The sequence below is a fragment of the Trichosurus vulpecula genome, chromosome 3 (assembly GCF_011100635.1).
Source record: "Trichosurus vulpecula isolate mTriVul1 chromosome 3, mTriVul1.pri, whole genome shotgun sequence".
In the NCBI taxonomy this organism is placed as follows: domain Eukaryota; kingdom Metazoa; phylum Chordata; class Mammalia; order Diprotodontia; family Phalangeridae; genus Trichosurus; species Trichosurus vulpecula.
The window spans coordinates 151,867,489-151,890,377 of record NC_050575.1 but is presented as its reverse complement, the minus strand read 5'-3'; the positions used below and the strand labels follow the sequence as shown (position 1 = coordinate 151,890,377).

General features: G+C 37.7%; 1 protein-coding gene across 1 annotated transcript in view; it reads right to left on the bottom strand.

Annotated features, from left to right (window-relative positions):
• FTO (FTO alpha-ketoglutarate dependent dioxygenase) overlaps positions 1-22,889 on the bottom strand; it is a 432,232-nt gene that overhangs the window by 239,648 nt on the left and 169,695 nt on the right. Inside the window, exons 5-6 of the mRNA XM_036751285.1 lie at positions 22,257-22,336; positions 2,486-2,629 (exon numbers count right to left, since the gene is read on the bottom strand). Of these exons, the coding sequence (XP_036607180.1) occupies positions 2,486-2,629; positions 22,257-22,336 (224 nt within the window). The remainder of the gene's footprint in view (positions 1-2,485; positions 2,630-22,256; positions 22,337-22,889) is intronic.

The window sequence follows — 22,889 nt, the reverse complement described above, 5'->3', positions numbered from 1 at the left end:
TGTGGAATTAATCTCTTAAATAAGGAGATGACCTTGAAAAATCAAAGATGGAGGCACCACGGAAAAGGGTGGTTGAACACACAAAACACAGATTCAAGGTCTCCATTCAACCTTGGGTTGCTGGCCTGCCTCACCCAGCTAAGGTTTCTTGATCACTCCCCATATGTACAATGTTAAAAAAAAACCTGCCAGACACATTCTGAAGCAGATGGGTTCAAATGACAATATTCTGGCTGTTGAATAAACAATCTGTGTATATAGCTTTATTTTTTTTCCTCATTTGATGCTAATAAAACATGACAAGAAGTCAGAGAAAGATAGGGGAGAAAGAGAGGCCAAGCTGTGTATTCAAGAATAGTATTTACTGTTTGCTTGGCCTCTCAAGTTGAGTTTTGGTTTTCTTTTTTGGGGGGGAGGCGAAGAGAAGTGAAACAAACCAAAATCATTGCATTCAAATCTGTACCCTATTAATATAGCCAGGAAAATGACCATGCTGCTAGAACTTCCAATCCTACGATTCCTGGAAGACTTCTTGGTCACCACACTCTTAGATTCTAGAAAGGAGGCCTCATTGTTGCTCCCTTACAGGAAATCCCAACACTAGTAAAGGCTCAGATTAGTGAAGCCACTGCACCCCCTCATGTCTACAATTCACCATTAGATCGTGGGCTCCTTGAGAGCAGGGACTATCTTTTACCCCTTTTTGTTTCCCCAGCACTTAGCACAGTGTAGGTGTGCTTAGCACATAGTAGGTGCTTAATAAATGCTAAGTAACTGCCTGGAATGTACTTCTTCCTCACTTCTGACTCAAAAAACCTCACACTTCCTTCCAAGGACAGCTCAGGAGTAACCTCTGGTCCCATTTATTCATGATCCTTCCCTCTCATATTACTTTTTCTTCCTCTGGAGAAGCAAGTGAGGCTGGTGACTTTGCACAGCCCTCCCCCACTCAAATCCAAATCAACTGCAAGTCACATCATCATTTCCCTGACACCGTGGTCCTCTTCGACAATGAAGAACAAACTCAACTTTTCCTTTGTATATTATATACTTGTGTGAAGGTTGTATCTACCTGATAAAAAACAAGTTCTCTGAGAACAGGGGCTATTTCAATTTTTGTGTTTGTATTACCCTCACCCCCAATCCTATGATGTGTACAGTCTATAATGTATATTAGACACAGCAGGCAGTCAAAAAACATTTATTAAGTGCTTACTATATGTGTGAGGCACTAAACTGAGGATACAAAGAAAGGTAAGAGAACCTGTTCTTTAGGTGCTCGCAATCTAATGGGAAATCAAACATCTAAATACAAATAAAATATGTACTGGGTAAACTGGATATAATCAATAGAGGAAGGTACTAGCAGTAAGGGGGATGTGGCGAAGCTTCTTGCAGAAAGTGGGATTTTAGCCAAAATTGGAAGGAAGCCAGGAAAGGTAAGAGATAGAGGTGAGAAAGAAAAGCCTTCCAGTCATGGGGGATAGCAAGTGGAAATGCCCAGACTCAGGAGGGGGAGTATCTAGTTCTAGGAAGAGTAAGGAGGCCAGTGTCACTGGATTGCTGAGTACCTAAGCGGTGTAAACAATAAGAAGACTGGATGGGTAGGAAGGTGCCAGATTATGAAACGTATTCAATACCAAAACAAAGAATTTGTATTTGACCTTGGAGGCAACAGGGTGTCACTGGAGTTGAATGAATGAGAAAAGAGAGGGTAACATGGTGAAATTTGAAAAATGCTTCTTGACTTGAAATGAATCCTTGGATTTAAGCTTTAGAAACAGAGGTAAATACCCATTCCTTTGAGGATCAAGACTGCCTTTTAACTGGGAGATACAGGCCTGAGAACCAATAATACAATCTTCTAAAATATAGAGATAGGGAAATAATTTTGTTGTTTGTACTTGGTTTTGAAAAGGACAATGACATCTTGAGGGTGATGTCTTAATTTGCACATGAATTAGATTTCAGTGAGGCAGAGTTGCATAAAGTCATCAGCCTCACTCTGTTGCTGAGTCACTGAAATCCAGTGGCAGGACAAAAGTCAGGTTGACTGGCCATGGCCGGGGATGCAGTGGATGGCCTTGGGGTCTCCAATGTTTGACCAATCCCTAAGCACTCCCCATCACCTGCTTCAGCTGCCTTCATCTGCCCATTCCTCTAGAAGAAGTCTCCACATGCTTGGGGTAGACATTCCTCTGACTCACCAACAGGTTTGAGGCGTGTCAGTTACCCTCCAACTGCAAAGATGGTTTACCTGGGTGTGGACACCGAGCATGCCATAGCTTCTTAGAGGCACAGGTGAGAATTGGTTGAAGTGGACACCAAAGATGGATAAGCAGCCCTCACCCAGAGGTGTTAGTCATCCCTGAACACCCTCATACACCCCAGAGAAACAATACAGAAATAACAATGTATCTGAGACCTGACGCTGATAAACTCTTCACAGAGTACCTACATAAACCACCTTTCCCACCATCCTTACCTCATTATGAATTTCCTCCCCCTGCCTGATAACTGATGACTCCAGGGATCTCAAATGCATAGTTCTGGGTTCCATGTCATCCTGCACATTCTTCAGTGCCAACTGGCATCGTTTAGAAATATAATCCAGAGTCCCTACTGAGCACTGTAAGAAAAAAAAAAAAGATGAAGCATCAGGAACAAGACTCAGTTCTGACCAAGTGACTCTTTACACAATTTCTACCTTCCTACTTACTATTCTGTATACACAACATTTTACCGGCTGGCTTCCAAGTGCCTGGAATGTACTTGTTCTCTAACTCCATCTCTCAGAACCAGAAGGCTCTGTCCCAGAACCTAGTCCTCTGATGATCTCATATACAGATGATTGCCAGATCTATATATCCAGCTCTAACATGGCGCTGGAACTTCGGTCTCAAATCACCAACTGTCTCTTGAACATACTGAATTGAAAGTCCTATAGGCATTTCAAACTTAACATGTCCAATACAGAGCTCAATATCTTTCTCCCCTCCCCAAATCTCTTCCCATTCCCAATTTTCCTATTAATGTCCAGGGTACCATCATCCTCCCAGGTTCACAATCCTGGTGTCATCCTTGACAATTCACACTCACTCATATTTACCCCACATATCCAACCTGTTACCAAATTTTATCATTCTTATTTTCACATCTCTCATTTATTTCCCCTTCTCTCTATTCACATGGCTACCACCCTGGTTCAATTCATCGCTTCTTGCCTGGACTACTACAATAACCTTCAGGTTGGTCACCCAGCCTCAAGGACTCTATCCTATACTCTACTCAGGTGCCAAAGTGATCTAAGGAATGTTTAACGATGCCACACTACTACTCCATAACCTCCAGTGGCTCCCTATCACCTCCAGGATCAAATACAAAATCTTTGGTAATTAAAGACCTTCACAACCTGACAATCCAATCTTTCTACTCATCCGACACTTTACTCCCCTCCACATATTCTATGATCCACCTACACTGTCTGCCTCACTCTCTCACATACATCTTCCATCTTCATGTTTATGCACTGGTTATATCCTGTGCCAGGAATGTTCTCCTTCTTCACTTCTGCCTCCTGGCTTCCTTCAAGATTCAAATCTCACCTTCTGCTAATACTCCACCCCTATCTCCCAAACCTTAGGTCCTCTCTTCTGAGGTTGCCTTCCATTTATATTATATACATTGATGTGTATAGAGTTATTTGTATGTTAACTCCTTCATTAGAATGTGAGCTTCTTGAAGACTGGAGGCAAATATTTATCTGTCTTTGGATCTCCAGAGCTTAGCACATTGCCTGGCACATACTAAATGATTAAAGAATGCTTACAGACTGACTCAGAATCCTTAGCTCCCTTTAAAGTGCCACTTGCTACATCAGACCTGCCCTCACTCTTCCGCAATATCGTTCCCAGCCCCATCTAAATTACCTTATGTTTGTGCACAAATTTGTATTTATTGACTTGTGTACATGTTGCTTCCCTTGATAAAATGCAAATACCTTGAGGGCAGGGGCTCTTTCAGTTTTGTACAGCACCTAGCATGGTGCCTTGCTCAAAAGTCAGTGCTCTCTAAATATCTGTCTACTGGTTAGCTGACCGGGGAGCTAAGAGATTATCACAGAACACATTTTTAGGCTTTTATTTTCATCTCATGGTACATTAAATCTCATAACTAGATCAGACTAGTTTCTCAAGAGCATATGAGAAAGATCAGCAGTGGTCAGAATGGCTTATGTTGTCAAAATCTGAAAGGGTTTGAAAGGTTAAATCCAGTGAATGGGAGGCAATAAAGGCATGCACAGGCTGAAAGCTGCCCTGGGCTTACTTCAGTGCCAGGACACAGCCTCAATGATGAGGCTAGAGAAAATATAGCAGTAGACACAAACTCAAGAGTCTAAGAAGCAAGTGCCTTGAGCAGATCAATAGTTGGTACGGTATCAGGGGAATTTCATAAGGAAGAAGAGGTCAGAAGTTTGGGATCCTCTTTAATTTCTGTGTGAGTCCAGAAAAGAGGGAATGAGCCTATATGTGGAAAAAAACTGATGCAAAGGAGGGTGGAGAGAGTGCGAGTGCCAGGGCTGGTACATTACCCTTCTGCACTGACCCTAAAGAGATAAGCGCCCTCCCACGAAGCAAGAGCAGTTTGGTAAAAGCAATAAGGAAACAGATTTGGTTACTTACCATTCACCTAAACCAGAATTTTCCAAGGATCCTTTACTCTTGGAAAAATGCCCCATGATGATGAGGCAAGCAAATGGACCCAGTGTGAGGATGACTGGTTTGAGTATGAGGATAACTGGTTTGTGATATATATGTATGAGACTCACAAGAAAAGTATTCATTTCCCTTCACTACAATAAACATGTATTGATCATTAAAGGGGTGTGCCAAATTGCATTAGTCATTATACAATTACAAAGAATGGACTTCAAGAAACTTAAAACCTAAATAAGAAATGGTATGAAAGTGTCAACACAAGGCATATCTATCTGTTCCTTCTGTGTGAAGTACCAAAATTTCCTCATAAGGGCTCTTTCCCCACATGCCTGGATGAGAAAAATGTCTCATGTCCAGAACAAGAGGAAGCAGCCTGACTGTACACGTATCCATTTGTTTTGATAACAACATGACTTCCTTTAATGATTAAAGGAAAGCTATAAAAGATTTCAGACATAAAGGAAAAGAACATATCTAAAATATGTATTTTTTATTTTAGTATTTATAATTTAAACCAAATCCCTGGGAATAACCTTGATGATTGACCCTTCTGGTACTGGAATTTTTTGCATGAGAATTCCCATCTCAAATGAGATAAAACCATTGAGGATTTGGAAAAGCAAAGGGCAGAAAGCAGAACCTTGGGGCCAATGTGCATTTAATATTAGAATCTCACAGCACAGAGGGCACAAAGGCAAGCACCTCCAATTTGTTGCAAAGGAAAAGTAAAGAAGAGAGGTGAACTCCACTCACTTTTTATACACAAAAATAAAGTTGTATTCTATGTCTAAACCCAAGCACATTTCTACCACCAACATACTGGACCCAGATGGCTCTGGAGGAGAAAGTGAGGCTGGTGACCTTGCACAGCCCTCCCTCACTCAAACCAAAGTCAACTGCAAGTCATGTCATCATCGCCCTGATGTCATGGTCCTCTTCGAAAATGAAGGATAAACAAACACAACCTGTGAGTAGTCGAAGCTGCCTGAATGGAGACCCAGCCAGTTGGGTAACTCAATTTATCCTCTGCTTCTCCCTCTCGTCTCCAATGGAAGGTAAATTTTGAGGGCCAAAAGCTGCCCAGTTGACTTGGGGTTTACTGGCTAGATTTCTTTCCGTCCTTCCTTCCCATCTATCTGTCTTTCTTTCATTCTTTTTTTCCTCAAAGACCAAACCTTAAACCCAGTTCACTCTGGATCTGATAGATTGGACATCAATAGGTCCCTGGCCAAGCACCACTTAATGGCTATATTTTGGGCCCTCCTGGCTCAGAGTGAATGTAAATGGTAACTGTTTTTCTTTTAGCCAGCAACCCTGAGGGTCTTCCCCTTCCAGTTGGATTTTTTTAATTTTTTTATTTTTTTAACTAAAAGGGCCATCTCTTGACTCACTTCTGAAAGAGCCCCATTCACTGAATGGGCACCTCACTCAAAGTGAGAACCTGAAAAGGCCTTAGCCTGAAAGGGCCAGGGTCTCCCATTGCATCCTGGGCCATCTCCAGTCCTGCTGATGAATATCTGGCCACTGGACCCAGATGGCTCTGGAGGAGAAAGTGAGGCTGGTGACCTTGCACAGCCCTCTGTCACTCAAACCAAGGTCAACTGAAAGCCATGTCATCATCTCTCTGATGTCATGGTCCTCTTCGGAAACAAAGGACAAACACAATAACAACAACACAGCTCTAAGCCAAACAATGGCCTCCTACATAATCTGGTCTTCAGCAATTAAAAAACTTGACAGTCTTTTTAAGAAATTTAATACACAAAACAGTATTTCTATATGACAGTCAATTTTCTACACAACACAAATGGGGCAGAGAAGGCAAAAAGCAAATCATCTATATTTAACATGACTAGAATTTCAATGTGAAAGTCACTCTCCAAAGAAAAGAGGATGCGGACAAGAGCTACTACTTATATCACTGGTCTTGTGAACCACACTTTGAAGCCTTTGAAGTCTTGTAGCACATACACAAAACACAAGATCATATTCCTAGAAAAACTAAGGTCTGTTGTCTTAACTTGTGATTTTCAACTGCAGACAACCATAACTTTAGAGGCCCCAGCCGAGATCACTTTGCTCCTTGCTCCACCCTGGATATTGTTCCCACTTCCTACCCCTTTTCTGTGTTTCCTTTATGCTTTGTCTTTCTCCCATCAGAATGTAAGTTCCTTGAGAGCAGACCATCTTATTTACTTGTATCTGTAATCTAAGTGCTTATCACACAATGTGCCTGGCACATTGTAAGTACTTTAATAAATACTCATCTAGCTATCCTCAGCAGTTATAATAGTTGGCTTGTTTTAAGCCTAGGGACATTGTAACAGCCCTTTAATTCCACAAGATTCCTTCTTTTGCTATTTGAGAAAGTTTACATTGAACAAAAAATGTCAGAAGTGTACTCATGATATTTCTAAGCTCACAGTTAAGAAAATTTCTAACATTTGGACAGTTGGGTTCTCTGCCTTGCTTTACATTTTTTAATTAATTTATTTTTAGTTTTCAACTTTCACTTTCACAAGATTTTGAAGTCTAAATTTCTCCCTCTCCCTTTCATTCTCCCTCCCCAAGACAGCATGCAATCCGACAGAGGCTATACATGTACAATCATATTAAACATATTTCCACATTCTTACTTTACATTTCTATCTACTGTCTTCTTTGTGGTTGTGACAAAAGTCAGGCTCCTGGAAGAAAACTGTTTGGGCAAAGACAGGAAGGGAAGCAGAAGAAAGAGCAGAGTCCTTGGAACTTCCCTTAGTCCTTGAGCAGTAATTACAAATGGTGGTATCGTATAGCCTTAGGATCTGAGATTCCTATAGGGCTAATCAACAAATCTTCCCAAGATCTACCTTCCCACCATTCAGTCCTACTTTCTCTTTCTCCTTTCATTAATTGCACCCCAGCCCTGGGGCTGCCAGTGCCCCACCCACCAAACTCTGGATTGCCACATTCCTTCCTCTTTATTGTTGGATTCTGGAAATCTCATCCTAGTTCTTAAGCTTCTTAGGGGAATGATCAGCGCTTCTCCTCCTCACCTCCCCCAATTTGGAACAGTCTTTTGACTCATTTAGTTCTGATTGACTGATTCCCCCCTACTGAGAGTAATTACTTTCAAGTGGTATAGGGCAATCAGCAATCAATTGACCTCCACCCTTACAAATCTATCTAAACCTAAATGGACCAAAGACGAAATGAAGTGGAAAGAGCCCAAGAGTCTGAAGTTTGCCACAGAAGTTCATCAGCAAAGAAACAGGAAGGAAAACGGGCCAGTTTTTTGGGGGCCATTAATAGCAAGAATAGAGGGTGAGTGAATGAATGAATGAAAACAAAATCATTTATTAAGTGCTTGCTATATTCTAGGCACTGTGCTAAGCCTGAAGGATACGAATAGAAAAGCAGGCAGTCCCTATTGCATTCTAATAGGAAGTTTTAGAAGAAAGTCATATAGAACCTGAAGGAACAATGGCTTTTTAAAATATATCTTAAGTTAAGAAATGATAGGGTTTGGGTGAGAGAAAAATGACCTCTGATGGAGAGTATGAGAAGATACTTGCCTGACTTGGTGGTCTAATTTGCAGTGTTTTAAGAAGAAAAATGAGATCAAATAATCAGCAAGAGGACAGAATAATTGTTTTCTTCCAAACTTCACAACCTGAAAACCTCAGAAGAAGGAATTATGTGCCACATACAAAGCAAGTAAAACTGAATTCACAATATAATAAGACAGAAATACCATACGGGGTAAAAAAAATTATTTTAATCATTAAAAAAATCACCAGGTTTGGTGCATGCTCAGAGGGTCTCTAGAGGCATCTCCCTATGGAGACAGACTAGGGAGTCCGCTTTTAGAACAGTCATGACAAAGTGCCTTGGAGAGAAAATTGGGGTAGGTGCAGACATTCTGAAAAATGGTCCTGGTCAGCCAACTAGGAGGAAAACAGGAGGCTTTGGAGAATTTGGGTTTTGCAGCTGACCAGTTTGGCAATGGTGTCTCAGTCCAGCAGTAGCTGAAGCCTCATACAGAAGGATGCTGCATTGAGATATAAACATGGTTGAGCTAACTATGTAAGAATTGAGCTAAGATTATGTTCTCAAGGTGCTGGGGAGTGGGGAAGGAGGATGGAGAAGAGGGAGGAATTCTGAACTTTGTTTCTGCCATATTTTCAAAGTAAATATCCCTTTGTATAAGTTAATAGATGTAAAGTATTTAAATAGAAATGGGGGTTAACAGCGGGGGGGGGGGGGGGGGGGGGCTCAAGTCAAAGCAATAGAGAAGAGGCACTCCCTAACCCCTAAGTGTACTTTAGAACCTGCTTCAGGGCACATAGTTTTGGTGGTCTTTGTTTGGACTCCCCACTGTTGGAGTCCCCAACGGTGACTCAGCTTGAATCTCCCTCACCTTGCAAGATATAGAAGATAATGATTCTATACAGAAAAGCCAGGTAAATAGAAAGTAACTAGAGGATACAGGGATAAAAAACAAGGACAACACAGAGCTGAGTAGAGGGAAAAGAGTTTCCAAGACTGAGGGAAAGGGGATCAGAAATCAGCTCTGGCCAGTCTCCAACACATTTAACCCAAGGAGGCTGATGCTGAGGCTGAGGGAAAAACAAGAGTATTATGGTCTGCACAGCTGTGGAAGGGAAGGGAGCCAAAGAGTGAGGAGAATGGAAATAAGACATAAATGTCTGAAGGTACAAGGATAGAGCTGAAATACCAAAAGGCCAAGGAATAAGGCCTGATTAAAAACCTACCTCACAAGCCGATAAAAGAATAGAAACATTCATAAAGACAGGGAATTTGAAGGGGCAGCTAGGTGGCGCAGTGAGTAGAGCACCAGCCCTGGAGTTGGGAGGACCTGAGTTCAAATGTGACTTCAGACACTTGACACACTTACTAGCTGTGTGATCTTGGGCAAGTCACTTAACCCCAATTGCCCAGCCCTTTCTCCTCCAAAAAAAAAAAAAAGCCAGGGAATTTGAGTAAAATGTCAAAGAAAAACCAGAGTACGGTAAATATGTATACCATAAAGGAAGATAAAGCAAAATTCCTGATCGAAATGAGAATTGTATGAAATACTTAGGGATCATTAAATAAGAGCAAAAAATTCAACAAAATCGCAACAAATGAAATTAAGCACAATTTAAGGTCAGAAATAAAAGATCTCTAAGCAAAATTTTACAATTATGGAAGACAAAATGAAGACCTCCAAAGAATAAAGGTTTTAAAAGAGGAAACAACAGATATGGAACTTAAAAATGCAGAAACAGGAAAAAAAGGAGGAGAAAAGTAAAAGGCACTGACATTAAAAAAAATATGAATTCTAAAAAAAAAATCTTTAAGACAGGATATGAAAAGATAACTTAAGGGCTATACATCTCCAGTTAGAATACAACAATTTTTTTTTTATAAAACAAAACCTAAATACCATATTGCAAGAAATTTTTTAAAATGACCAAAACTTTTTAATGCAGATAACAAAGCCCTTTTGATCAAATCTATATATCAGTGCTGGAGTGGAGGGAGGGGGGGGAGAAGGGCCTCCATCCCTGAAACTCCATATGGTGGTTAAATCTCCACAATTTCAATTAAGAACAAATTTTGTAAGAATCCAGGGGACTTCCAAATATGAATGAACACCAATTTGAATAACCCAGGATTTACCCACAGTCACAAGAAACTGGAGGAAAAAATGGAATAGGATATTCAAAAAAGCAAAGGCACTCAGACTGTAAAGATAACATATCCTAAAAAACTGATCTTAATAACTGAATGGAAAAAGATGAAACTTCAATAAAATAGAAGTATTTGAGTCATTCCTGGGTGCTCCCTTATGCCCCACCTCAGGATGAGACTATTTGATATGCAAACACTCCAGACAAGAGAAACAAACACAAAGACAAGTAAAGTTGAGAAAACAATAAATAAATTCTTCTGTATTTCTAGACTTTTTTTTCCCCACAAAGATAGGCTAAATTGAGAGCTAAAAGAAAAAAGATGAATCAAGGGACAAAAAAGTTCTAAAGGGCTAAAGATTTAAGAGAAACTTTAAAAATCAGGAAAAGAGAATGAGCAAGAGCTGAATTAATAAGCCTTGATACTTCCCTTCTCCATTAATGACTCCATTAATTTATTGGGTGGGGAGGAAAGATAACACATTAAAAAACCAAAGCTAGAGGCAGTTAGGTGGCATAGTGAATAGAGCACAGGTCTTGGAGTCTGGAGGAACTGAGTTCAAATCCAACCTCAGACACGACACTTACTAGCTGTGAGACTTTGGACAAGTCACTTAACCACAATTGCCCTGCCTCCTCCCTCCAAAAACAACCCAAACAAACAAACCAAAGCTAGAGTAGGGAAAGGTATGAAGTAAAGAAAGCTGGAGACATATAACCACCAAATCCACAGGTGAGCAGAGAAGAGTTAGTAATTTCTTCGGTTTATCAACAAAATTGGGGAGGGGAGAAGGAGTTATGAAAGTATAGGATAAAAACATAAACAGAACTGATTGTGGAGGTGGGAAGAATAGAAGGAAAGTCTTACTCAAAGGAGGGAAAAGAAAAAATAACAAAGAATATTCTCATGATGGGGGGAGGGGGTGAGTATATTGGGGATAAAAGATTGTATGAATTTAACTTGCATATGAAGAAATAATCTTCTTGACAATACTTGTCAGTACTGCACTCTGTGACAGAAAGGGGTACAAATAAACCCCAAAGGCAGCAAGTTCCCAGTGGTAGGGTAGAATATAGACACAAAAGCACAATAATCTGGGTACAGGAGTAGAACACAATCATGCTAAGGTTGGGAGCTGAATGAGCCTACAAGACCAGGAACAGATAATCTTCTACCATACCATTCTGCTTCTACTTAACAGTACTCCCTTCATGAATTAATATTTCTAAGAGTAAGACACAGCAGAAATTATAGAGGATGAGGTAAGACCGATAAATACAATAACATAGAAATGGAACTGAAGAAAGAGTTCAATTTTGGATTCAATTTCAAAAGTTCTAGCTTCAAAAGGAAAACAAAGGAAATACAGAAAAGAACAAGAAATTATCAGCCCATGAACTAGAAAAGATTCAGAATAGAGAAGAAGGGAAGAGAAATAATGACAAAACTAAATAAAACCTCTGGGAAAAGGTTCAATTATGTAATGTTACATAAAATTAGAGGTGGTGATGAGGGCACAGTCTCTGGGAACCCCTTGAACCCTTGAACTCTCCTTGAATCTTCCCACTCTACCTGGCCTTGGCCTGAGGCTATAACCATTAAGCCCAAATGCCTACCTTGCCCAGTCCTCTATTGTCCAGCTGTTTCCCACCCTTAATCTTGTCTTCCCAATGACCTCCCGCCCTTAATCCTATTTCCCATCCTTAAACCTGATCAAAATATCTATACCCTAGCTCTGCTACCCCAGCCCTTTATGGGTTGTCATTTCCATATAGCCTTCAGCTATTTCCCCCACCCGGGAGTCTGACCTGATCCCAGTCCTTTCAGGCTCCTCCTTAGACTCCTCCTTAAGTCCTTCCCTAGACCCCTCCTCTGGCCACCCCAGACCACCCCTCAATCCCTCCCACAACCTTTGTGTATATAATCTCCATCTTGCCTCCATGAAGGTGGTCAGATCCAATCTAGCTCAGATTGGTCTGGCCCGCTTTCCTTACAGGCGTCGCAAGGGATGGGATCTCTGGGGGCAGGCCTATGTGGCTAACTCTTAATAAACTTTCTTTTCCCTTGGCTGAGAAGGCTTGAGTCGAATTCTTTCGGCAGGACCCGGTGTTTCTGTACTTTGGGGTGTCGAGCACCTCTCACCCCAAACCCTCATCAGTGGCAGATGAGAAATGGAGGAAAGATTTTGAACTACATGCATAACCGGGCAGGGAAAGTAGTCAAAAAAGGGGAAGAAATAAATAGACAAACAAATGAACAAAAAATAACAAATTAAGTAAATTCAAGGAACTTGGGATGTGGCGGGTAAATGAATGGGGAGAATGGAGAATCCATGGGAACAGATGAACATCAAAACAACACAAGAAAAATAAATTACAAGAAAACTATGCTAACTTTTAAAATGGTTAAAATTATTACAATTAATTATTAATTTTTTAAAAATATGAAATAAAAAGAGGAGAACATAGTCCTAATAATTGTAACTGTAAATGTGAATAGAGTAAATAATTCAATAAAATGAAAGTGTCAGAATAAGAAAAGAAAATCCAACAATTGGTAGCATACAGGAAACACACTAAAAACCATAAAGACACAAAGAGTATGAAAATGAGAGGCTGAAACAAAAATTATTGTGTTCAGGTTATTCTGAAAAAGCAGGGGTCACAGTCATGCCATCAAGACAAAAGATAAAAATTCATAATATCAAGAAATATAAATGGGGAAACTACATTAATGTTAAAGGCACCATAGACAAGAACCACCACAAAAACAAAACAGATTTACACCAGATGTCATAGAATCTGAATTAATTACTTAAAGGAAAGGTTAACTGAAGCTCAAAAAGGCACAGTTAATACCCCAATTGGAAATGTTTCTCTCTCAGAGCTGGAAAAATTTAACAGGTAAACCAAAAAGAAAATATAGAACTAAACTTCTGGAGAATTTAATGCTGACTTATGGTATTTTCTGAATGGGACTATTAAAGAATATATATTTCTTATCATGACATAATAGCTTTAAAAAATTAACTGATCTGAGGCACAGAGGAATTACAAATAAATGTGTTTGTTTTTTAAAGCAGTAATACTGAATAACTCTTTTGCACACCATAGCTTAATAATGATGGTAATTCCTGATTTCTATGAAGACAGCAAAGACAGACCTAGAAAAAGACTGAAAAAAATAATAGATTCTAAGAACAAATCATAGAAACAGCTAATAATTCTTGGAAAACAATAATAACATTGAGACAACAGACCAAAAATTTCTGGGATGTATCTAAAGTAGTATCTCTGAAAATATACATTACCAATTTTTTTTAAAAAGATGTGACAATGCAATTTTAAACTGTTGAGAAATGAAAAAAAAAATTAGCAAAACTCCAAAATAAAAAAAAAATCCTGAAAATCAGAGGAGAAATGGAAAAAATGAGAAATAAATTTACTATAGAAATGATAAAAGTAAAATCTCATTCCTTGACAAAACAAAAAAATTAATAAACCTTGAGCTAACTTGTTTTTTTAAAAAAACAGAAGGCGATCAAATTACTTAAGTTAAAAAATGAACAAGGTAAAATCACAAGAAATACAGAAGAAATAAAAAAGTTTTTAGAACCTAAAAGACATAATTATATGGTAGCAAAATTAAAAATTCTTAATGGATGATTATCAACAAAAACATGAAAAATAAACAGAATGTGAAATAAGGATCTTAATCAATCTCAGTTGAATCTTAAGTTGAATAACCCATCAAAGAACTACAGGAGAAAAAAAAAATGATCTAGATGATTTATAAATTAACTCTATCAAATGGCAAAGAGGAATTAATATAATGCTACACAAATTATTATTAAAAATGGAGAAAGAAAACATTCTGCCAAATACGACACATACACACACACGCACGTATGTATATGCATGAAGAAAGGTGACTATGGATCAATTTCACTAATGAATCTTCATGCAAATTTTTAAAATAAAAACCTAGAAAATACTGCAATGCACCTGAAAAATTATTCATGAAAACCAACTTGGATTTATGCCATTCATGATTCAACATAATTAATCATATTAAACATCATTATATTAAAATCCCCAATGCCCCCAAAGCTGATGATTGTATCAAAACATACAGACTTTGTTCAAAAGACTGACAAAGCATAATACTCAATTACGTTAAAAAGTCCTAAATACCATCAACAAGGAAGGACTATTTTAATACCTAAAAGTAAAAGCTAGCATTGTTTTCTTCTTAAATATTTTTATTGATATAATTTGTCTTTAAATTGCCAGAATTTTTTCCAATATCCCTTCTCCCAACACAGAGAAAAAATAATATTTTAAAGAGAAAAAAATGAGCACAACTGATCAATACAAAATATATACAATACTACATTCATTTTTTATTGTTTTATGGTTATCCTTTACCTATATATTATTGTAGTCATCATGTATATTGGGGGTTTTTTTTGCTCTTATTATTTCATCCATCTGATCATGTAAATCTTCCTATGATTCTCTGAATTCATCATATTTTTTGTTTCTTTTAGCACAGTAATATTCTGTTACATTCATGTACCACAGTCTTTTTTAACAATTCCCAAATGATGAGCATCTCTTTTGCTTCTCTTTCTTAGCTACCACAAACAAGCACAAGCATTATTTTCAATGAGGAAATAGTACGAACTTTTCTGATAAAAGCAAGGATAAAGCAAGGATGACTCTCTTATCCACACTATTATTTGAGATAGTTCTACAAACGCTAACCATAGCAATAAGAGATTAAAAAAAAACATGAGCACTGGCAATGGCACAAGAAAAGTTTATTTGCAGTTGAAATAATGGTTTAATTAGAATGCCCCATGGAATTGGCAAAGAATCAAATTTTTAAAATTGACAACTTCAGTAAAATAGCAGAATACAAAAAAACTACAAAAATAATTAGTATTTTTATATGACAATAAGAAAATACAAGATGAAGTAAAAGAAATGCAAAGGTCATGAAAATAATTATAAAATACAAAAAATATTTGGGTTTATTTTATATTCTGCAACTCTGAGATATAAAATTCCCCCCAAGAACTACTTTGGCCACATACCATAATTTTGGTATGTTGTCTCATTATTGTCATTCTCTTTGACAAAATTATTGACTGTTTTTATGACCTGTTGTTTGACCCACTCATTCTTTTGGATTAGATTATTTAGTTTCCAATTAATTTTTAGTCTATCTTTCCATGGAATTTTCATTGCATCATAACCTGAAAAGGATGCATTTAATATTTCTGCTTTTCTGCATTGGATTGTGAGGTTTTTATGTCCCAGTACATGGTCAATTTTTGTGTAGATGCCATGTGCCACTGAGAAAAAAGGTATATTCCTTTCAATCGCCATTCAGTTTTCTCCAGAGGTCTATCATATCTAACTTTTCTAAAATTCTATTCACCTCCTTAACTTCTTTCTTGTTTATTTTGTGGTTAGATTTATCTAATTTTGAGAGGGGCAGTTGAAGCCCCCCACTAATCCGGAAGGCAAAGGACCGTACTGTCTACTTCTTCCTGTAACTCACTTAACTTCTCCTCTAAAATTTGGATGCTATACCACTTGGTGCATCTATGCTTAGTATCAATATTACTTCATTATCTCTGGTACTATTTAGCAGGATATAGTTTCCTTCCTTATCTCTTTTAATTAGATCTGTTTTTGCTTTTGCTTTGTTTGAGATCAGGATTGCTACCCCTGCTCTTTTTTTACTTCTCCTGAAGCATAATATATTCTTCTCCAGCCTTTTACCTTTATTCTCTCCTCTCTGCTTCAAGTGTATTTCTTGTAAACAATATATTGTAGGATTCTGGTTTTTAATTCACTTTGCTATCTACTTCTATTTTATGAGAGAATTCATCCCATTCACATTCACAGTTACGATTACTGTGTCTTTCTTTCCATTCTATCCCGCCTAAAACATTTATACTTTTCTCTCTCCTTTTAACCTTTCCTTCCTCACCAGTGTTTTGTCTCTGATCATCACCTCCCTCAAATCTGCCCTCCTTTATATCAGCCCCCCTCCATTTTCTTTCCTCTTTCTTCTCCTACTTACTTATATATCTAACTGAGTGTATATGTTATTCCCTCTTTGAGTCAAATCTGATGAGAATAAGGTTCATGCAATGCTCACCCCCCCTCCCTTCTTTCCTCTTACTGTAATAGGGTTTTTGTACCTATTCATGTGATATAATTTACCCTATTCTGCATCTCCCTTTCCTCTTTGCCCAGTACAATCCTTTTTTCACTCCTTGATTATTTTTTAATATCATCACATCAAAGTCAACTTATATCCATACCCTCTTATATCCCATCTAACTGCCCTAATAAAGATAGAGTTCTCAAGAATTCTCTTCCCACTTACGGATGTAAACAGTTTAACCTTATTGAATAACATTTTTTTCTTTCCTGTTTACCTTTTTATGCTTCTCTTGAGTCTTGTGTTTGAAGATCAAATTTTTTGTTTGGCTCTGGTCTTTTCATCAGGAATGACTGAAAGTCCCCTATTTCATTCAATGTCCACTTTTCCCCTGAAAAATTATGCTCAATTTTACTGGGTAGTTGATTCTTGGTTGTAATCCACAGTCCTTTGCCTTCCAGAATATTCCAGGCCTTCCAATGTCAAAGCTGCTAAGTTCTGTGTAACCCTGACTGTGGCTCCATGATATTTAAATTGTTTCTTTCTGGCTGCTTGCAATATTTTCTTCTTGACCTGATAATTCTGGAATTTGGCTATGATATTCCTTGGAGATTTCATTTTGGGATCTCTTTCAGAAGGTGATCAGTAGATTCTTCCAATGACTATTTTACCCTCTGGTTCTAGGATATCAGGGATGTTTTCCTTGATAACTTCTTGAAAGTTGTCCAGGCTCTTTTTTTTTTTGATCATGGCTTTCAAGTAGTCCAATAATTCTTGAATTATCTGTCCTGGATATATTTTTCTGGTCAGTTGTTTTTCCAATGAGGTATTTTACATTTTCTTCTATTTTTTCATTCTTTTGATTCTGTTTTGACTGATTCTTGATGTCTCATAGAGTCATTAGCATCCATTTGCCCAACTGCAGTTTTTAAGGAATTATTTTCTTCAGCTAGCTTTTGTACTTCCTTTTTCACCTGGCCAATTCTACTTTTTAAAGAGCTGTTTTCTTCAGTGGATTTTTTTTTCCATTTGTCCAACTGTATTTTTTCAGGAATTGTTTTCTTCAGTCAATTTTTTTCCTTCCTTTCCAAGCTGTTGACTCTCTCTTGCATACCTCTCATGTCTTTTCCCAATTTTTCTTTTACCTCTTTTATTTGACTTTTAAAATCCTTTTTCAGCTCCTCCAAGAAGGCTTTTTGGGCTTGAGACCAATTCATATTCTCCTTTGAGATTTTGGATGCACGTATATTGACAATGTTGTCCTTATGAGTTTGTGTTTTGATCTTCCTTGTCACCATAGTAACTTTCTATGGTGAATGTTTGTTTTTGCTTCTTGCTCATTTTTTGGCCTATTTTGTGGCCTTTGAAGTTGAGTTCTCCTCCTAAGCTTCTTGTGCTGGGGGCCAGGGGCCTGGTCATTGACTTTGTGTCCTGGGGCCTCAAGTGCTGGCATCTTGCTCACAGCATTGGGGTGTCCTGGCCTAGTCACACCTATTGTTGCCTGATTTCCAGGGCTAGCAACTTACCTTGTGAGCTTGGGCTACAGGCCTCACAGTTGGTCTGCTGTGCCACTGGCCTGCTGAGCCAGAACTGAGGAGCCTCAGTTGCTGATCTGTGTTGTAGCTAAGAGCCTCCCACTGGCTTGCCTAGACACCATCTACGCTGGCCTGTGCTCCCCTTTTGCCCAAGTGAGACAGACCTTTCCTGAAGTCTTTCTAAGCTATCTTAAGCTGGAAAATTGTTTCACTCCATCTTTTTGTGGGTTCTCTTACTCTAGAATCCATTTAGAGGCTTGATTTAACATTGTTTCTAAAGGAAACTGGGGAGGGCTCAGGCAACTTCTTGACTTCCCTCCACGATCTTGGCTTCCACAAAAAAATATTTGGGAACCAATTTACCAAGACATATCCAAGTTATATAAATATTCTATAAAACACTCTATAAAGAAATAAAGAATCACTTACATCACCAAAGGAAAGTCATTTCTCAAGGTTGAGCCATGCCAATATAATTAAAATAATGATATTATGAGTGCTATGCTAATCAAATTATCAGAGGGAATCTGTAAAGCTAGGCAAAACAACACAATTAATTTAGAGGAATAGAAAGTCTAGAATCTTAAAGAAAATGATGAAAAAGGTAGGAAAGAAGAGGATATTGTATTTCCAGAGCTCAAACCATACTCTAAAGAAATAATCATCAAAACTACTTGTTACTGATTAAAAAGTAGAAAAGTAGATCAGTGGAAGAGATAGATAAGTAAGAATAAAAAATAAATTAATTCAATAACCCAGTGTTCAAAAGAAAATGAGAACATAATTTACTTGGGGAAGATGCAGTGACAAAAGAAAAAATAAAGGGGGTGGCGGAGAGAAATATTGAATTTGAAATAGAATGCAAAGAGAAGATCTAAGGATTATAAATATTCTAGAAAAGCATTATTTTAAAAAAACTTGAATACTAGATTCCTCAGAAATCATTCAGAAAAATTGCCAAGAAATAGTGGAAAGATATGGCAAAGTTCAGATTAGAGAATCCATAGGACAAGTAAGTACACAAAGAAACCCAGATATTTAATCACCAAGAAACACTGCAATCAGATTTTAGATGTATAACATCAAGGAATAAGTTGTGCAGTGAGCAATGAAAAAATTCTTAAAATTCCAAGGAGAAATAATCATAAAAGTATAGGATTACTCTATGTTATAAGAAACCAAAGGAAGAACTGGAATGTGATCTTCCAAAGAGTAAAGGACAACAGCTGACACTTAAAAACAACAATTCCTTCATAGCTGAGCTAAAAAACAATGAAAACAGATTAATTTTCAATAAAAGAGAAGCTTGAATCATTTTTTCTAAAATATACCTAGATGAGCATGCTATTATATTTGCATACTGAACAAATGGCAAAAAGTTAAATACTTACATCAAGTAATGAAAGATTAAGAAATGAAAAGCTTCTTTTCATGTGACCAGGGCAAGACAAGGAAATTAATTTGGGGTACAAGGATATTTTTTGTTGCTTATTTTTCTTTTTTAAAAACACATGTCCTGATCAGGTTTTTATTCATTTCAAATGAAACTTTACCTTTTGACTAAAAAAATTGAAATGTAAAAACTTTCATTGAGAAAGCAAAGAAAATATCAATGGATTAGAGGATCAAAAGATTAAAAGTTATAATGGGAAAATAAGGGGAAAATAGGTGAATAACAAGAATTAATATTTAAAAGGAAAAAAACTCAACTTTTCATTAAAAAATCCATAATATGCAGGATAGCATGATACAAAGGAATACCTCTGGAAATGAGATAGGAGAGAATGATTTAGGATACACAGCAAAGAACCAGCCAAGATTTGAGAAGAAAGGTGGACAGTAGACTTTTAAGCTTTCCCCTTATGTCTAGGGTGGCAGGAGTGTAAGGCTAGACTACTGAGGCTCAAAACACAGAGGTAGGAGAAGGAATTAGGTATATCCAGTAGTAAGGGCTTAATAATTAAACCAGGGAAAGAAAACCAAGAAAGAAGATGATAGATATCCCCAATGAATATCAACATATAAATTTTAAATAAAATATTTGAAAGAGACTATAGCAACACATCAAAAAAGTTTATATACACCATGGTTAGGTTAGATTTATGCCAAGAACACTGGGTTGGTTCAATAATAGAGTCAATATTAATATCAATAATAGATTATTAGTTGGGATCTACCTACTATTATCTATCTAATGACATTAATAACAACAAAATACATGGTTATATCAATAGATACACAAAATATTTTTGACAAAATACAACAATAATTTTTAAAACTCTATTATAAAACATAAGCAGGGATCTTTCCTTACAATGGTATATAGTATCCATCTAAAGCTAAAATCAACTTTCCATATAACAGAGATAAATCAGAAGGCTTTCCAACATGATCAAGGATATGAGATATTCCACTGAAAATAACGCCAAAATACATATCTGCGGCAACCCGCCAACACACAGAAAATTTCTATAAATATAACTATAAAACACTCTTTACAAAAATAAAGGGAGACTGTTGCTAGAAATGACAAGAGTAGACAAAGATCTACTTTACCTTGCCTCTGACCACAGCATACCTAAAAACTTTCACAATCTTACAGGCCAAAATTGGATTCCCCTTGACTTATAAAAGGGCAATTAAATGCTGTAGTCACTAATGAGCCAGGGCCAGAATAATCAAGCATAGAAACAAGGATATTCCTGAGAACTAGAAAGACACTTCTATATCCTGGTCCTCCATTCCTGGTAATGGGTCTGGGATTAAATTGAAGATGAGGCCAGATATAGCATTCTTAAAATTCCACTTGGCATTACCCAGCCCCAACTAGCTAGTCACGTAAATTCAAAACTATAAGCAATCCTAAATGAAAATGATCTTGAATGATTGTTAGAGCTATTAATTGGTCCATCTATTCTAGGAAGATTTATATGAACTGATGCAGAGCAAAGCAAAACCAAGAAAATATATGTAATGACTACAAGAATGTAAATGAAAAGATCACTACACGGAAGTTTGACTCCAAGTAAAGAGAAAACCAATGATGGGCCTGGCAAAGAAATAATGACATGTACTTCCTACCTCATGGCAGATATCATATATAGGCATATATAGAGCAGTACATCATATATGTTATCAGAAATGGCCTCTATATCAGATGTCTTTGTCACATTGGAGGGTTTGGAAGGAGTGAGGTGGGAAACAAAAAGCATCAATAAAACTTATCCAAAAGAGAAATAGAAATTAAAAAAAAACTCACGGAGAAGACTAACATATTGTGAGGGGTAGATCCTCTGTGGAGATGAGCAACAAGAATTGTACAGAATGAGGAGTAGACAGATTAAGTTGAATATTGGTGAGAGTGTAACCATCTTAACAGCATCACATAGTTATTGAAATAATGATCTGCTTCATCTTTGCTATTCCCACACTGACACATGACAACTAAGGTATTCACTATTGGTAGACTTTGGCACTTCAGCTCCCTTCAAGAATCAGTTTGGTCTGCTGACCTTCAGCTCATGTTCTATGTCCCACGGTCCCTGGCTACTCTAAAGGTGACAGAATTGAGCAATGAGGTCTGGGATATGAGGATAACTAGGGAGAGTTCAGAAATTCCTTGTCAACATAGCAACTGCCTCTTTAAATTAACATTCACATGCCCAGAGGCCTGAATTAAAAGTCGAGGAAAATGCAAATTTACTACCATCCCCAACCCAGACACAGCTAAAACATGCAGGAGCACAAGTACACAAACACACTTCCATTCTCTTCTGGCCAGCCACCTCTTGGCCTTGACCTTGCTGAACTAACTACAAAATGACATCCTTGCCACACAGAACCTCCCAAACAGCCACTTCTGCTCAGGGCCCCTAGCCTATTACAGTGATCTGGCCCCAAGTTATGATGCTACCCCTATCCAAGGTAATATAGTGTAGTTCCACAGAAGAGCCACAGAGCTGAAAGAAGAGATGAATCCAGGCTGAAGTCAAGTAAGACGAGCTACTCTCCTTCCAAATACTATTAGAGATTTTTCAATCTACCACAGAGGCCAGGTGGAGGACGGAACCTTTGTTGATGGTGGTATTTTAACTGATCATTCAACTACTTCTCAAATTCACAGCAGATTTTCTTTTCTACTTACCTCTGCCACTCTGTGTGTAGAACTGAATCGAGGTTGCAAACCAGCCAAAACACAGTGTTGATGGGTTGTATTAAGATCATCTAAAGGCAGATTACAGAAAAAAAAAAAACTTTAACCAGAAGGGAATAAATGAACCTTACATTATTATATAATGCCTGCCAACAATAAGGTATTGATTACTGTATACCACCAACTGGAGACTGAAAGCACATCGTAAGTTCAGTCCACAAACAGAACAAAAATTATTTTAGAAGTTGACATTTAATTCTTTAAAAAGGCTCTCTTCACTTTTTCTCCTCCACTGGATTCCTTTTTTAGAATATAACTATATTTTCAGTTTCTGAGGGAGTTTGTCACTTCCTATATTACTGAAAGCTAGCCTTCGTATCTGTCCAAGGCATTCGTGCTGCTTCTTTCCCAGCTCAAAGTCTTCTTTTCCCCATCACTTTTTAGGCAATGGACTAAATACAGTAACTCACCAAGTTTTAGATGAACATAATTCAAGCCTAGACTTGCACCATGCAAGACCTGAGAGCAATATTAATATCAAGCTCAAAGTAGGATGTGCAACAGTAGGAGCCCAGTTAGTCAACTCAGAAAAGACATCAGGTTCCTTTAGATATAAAACCCTTT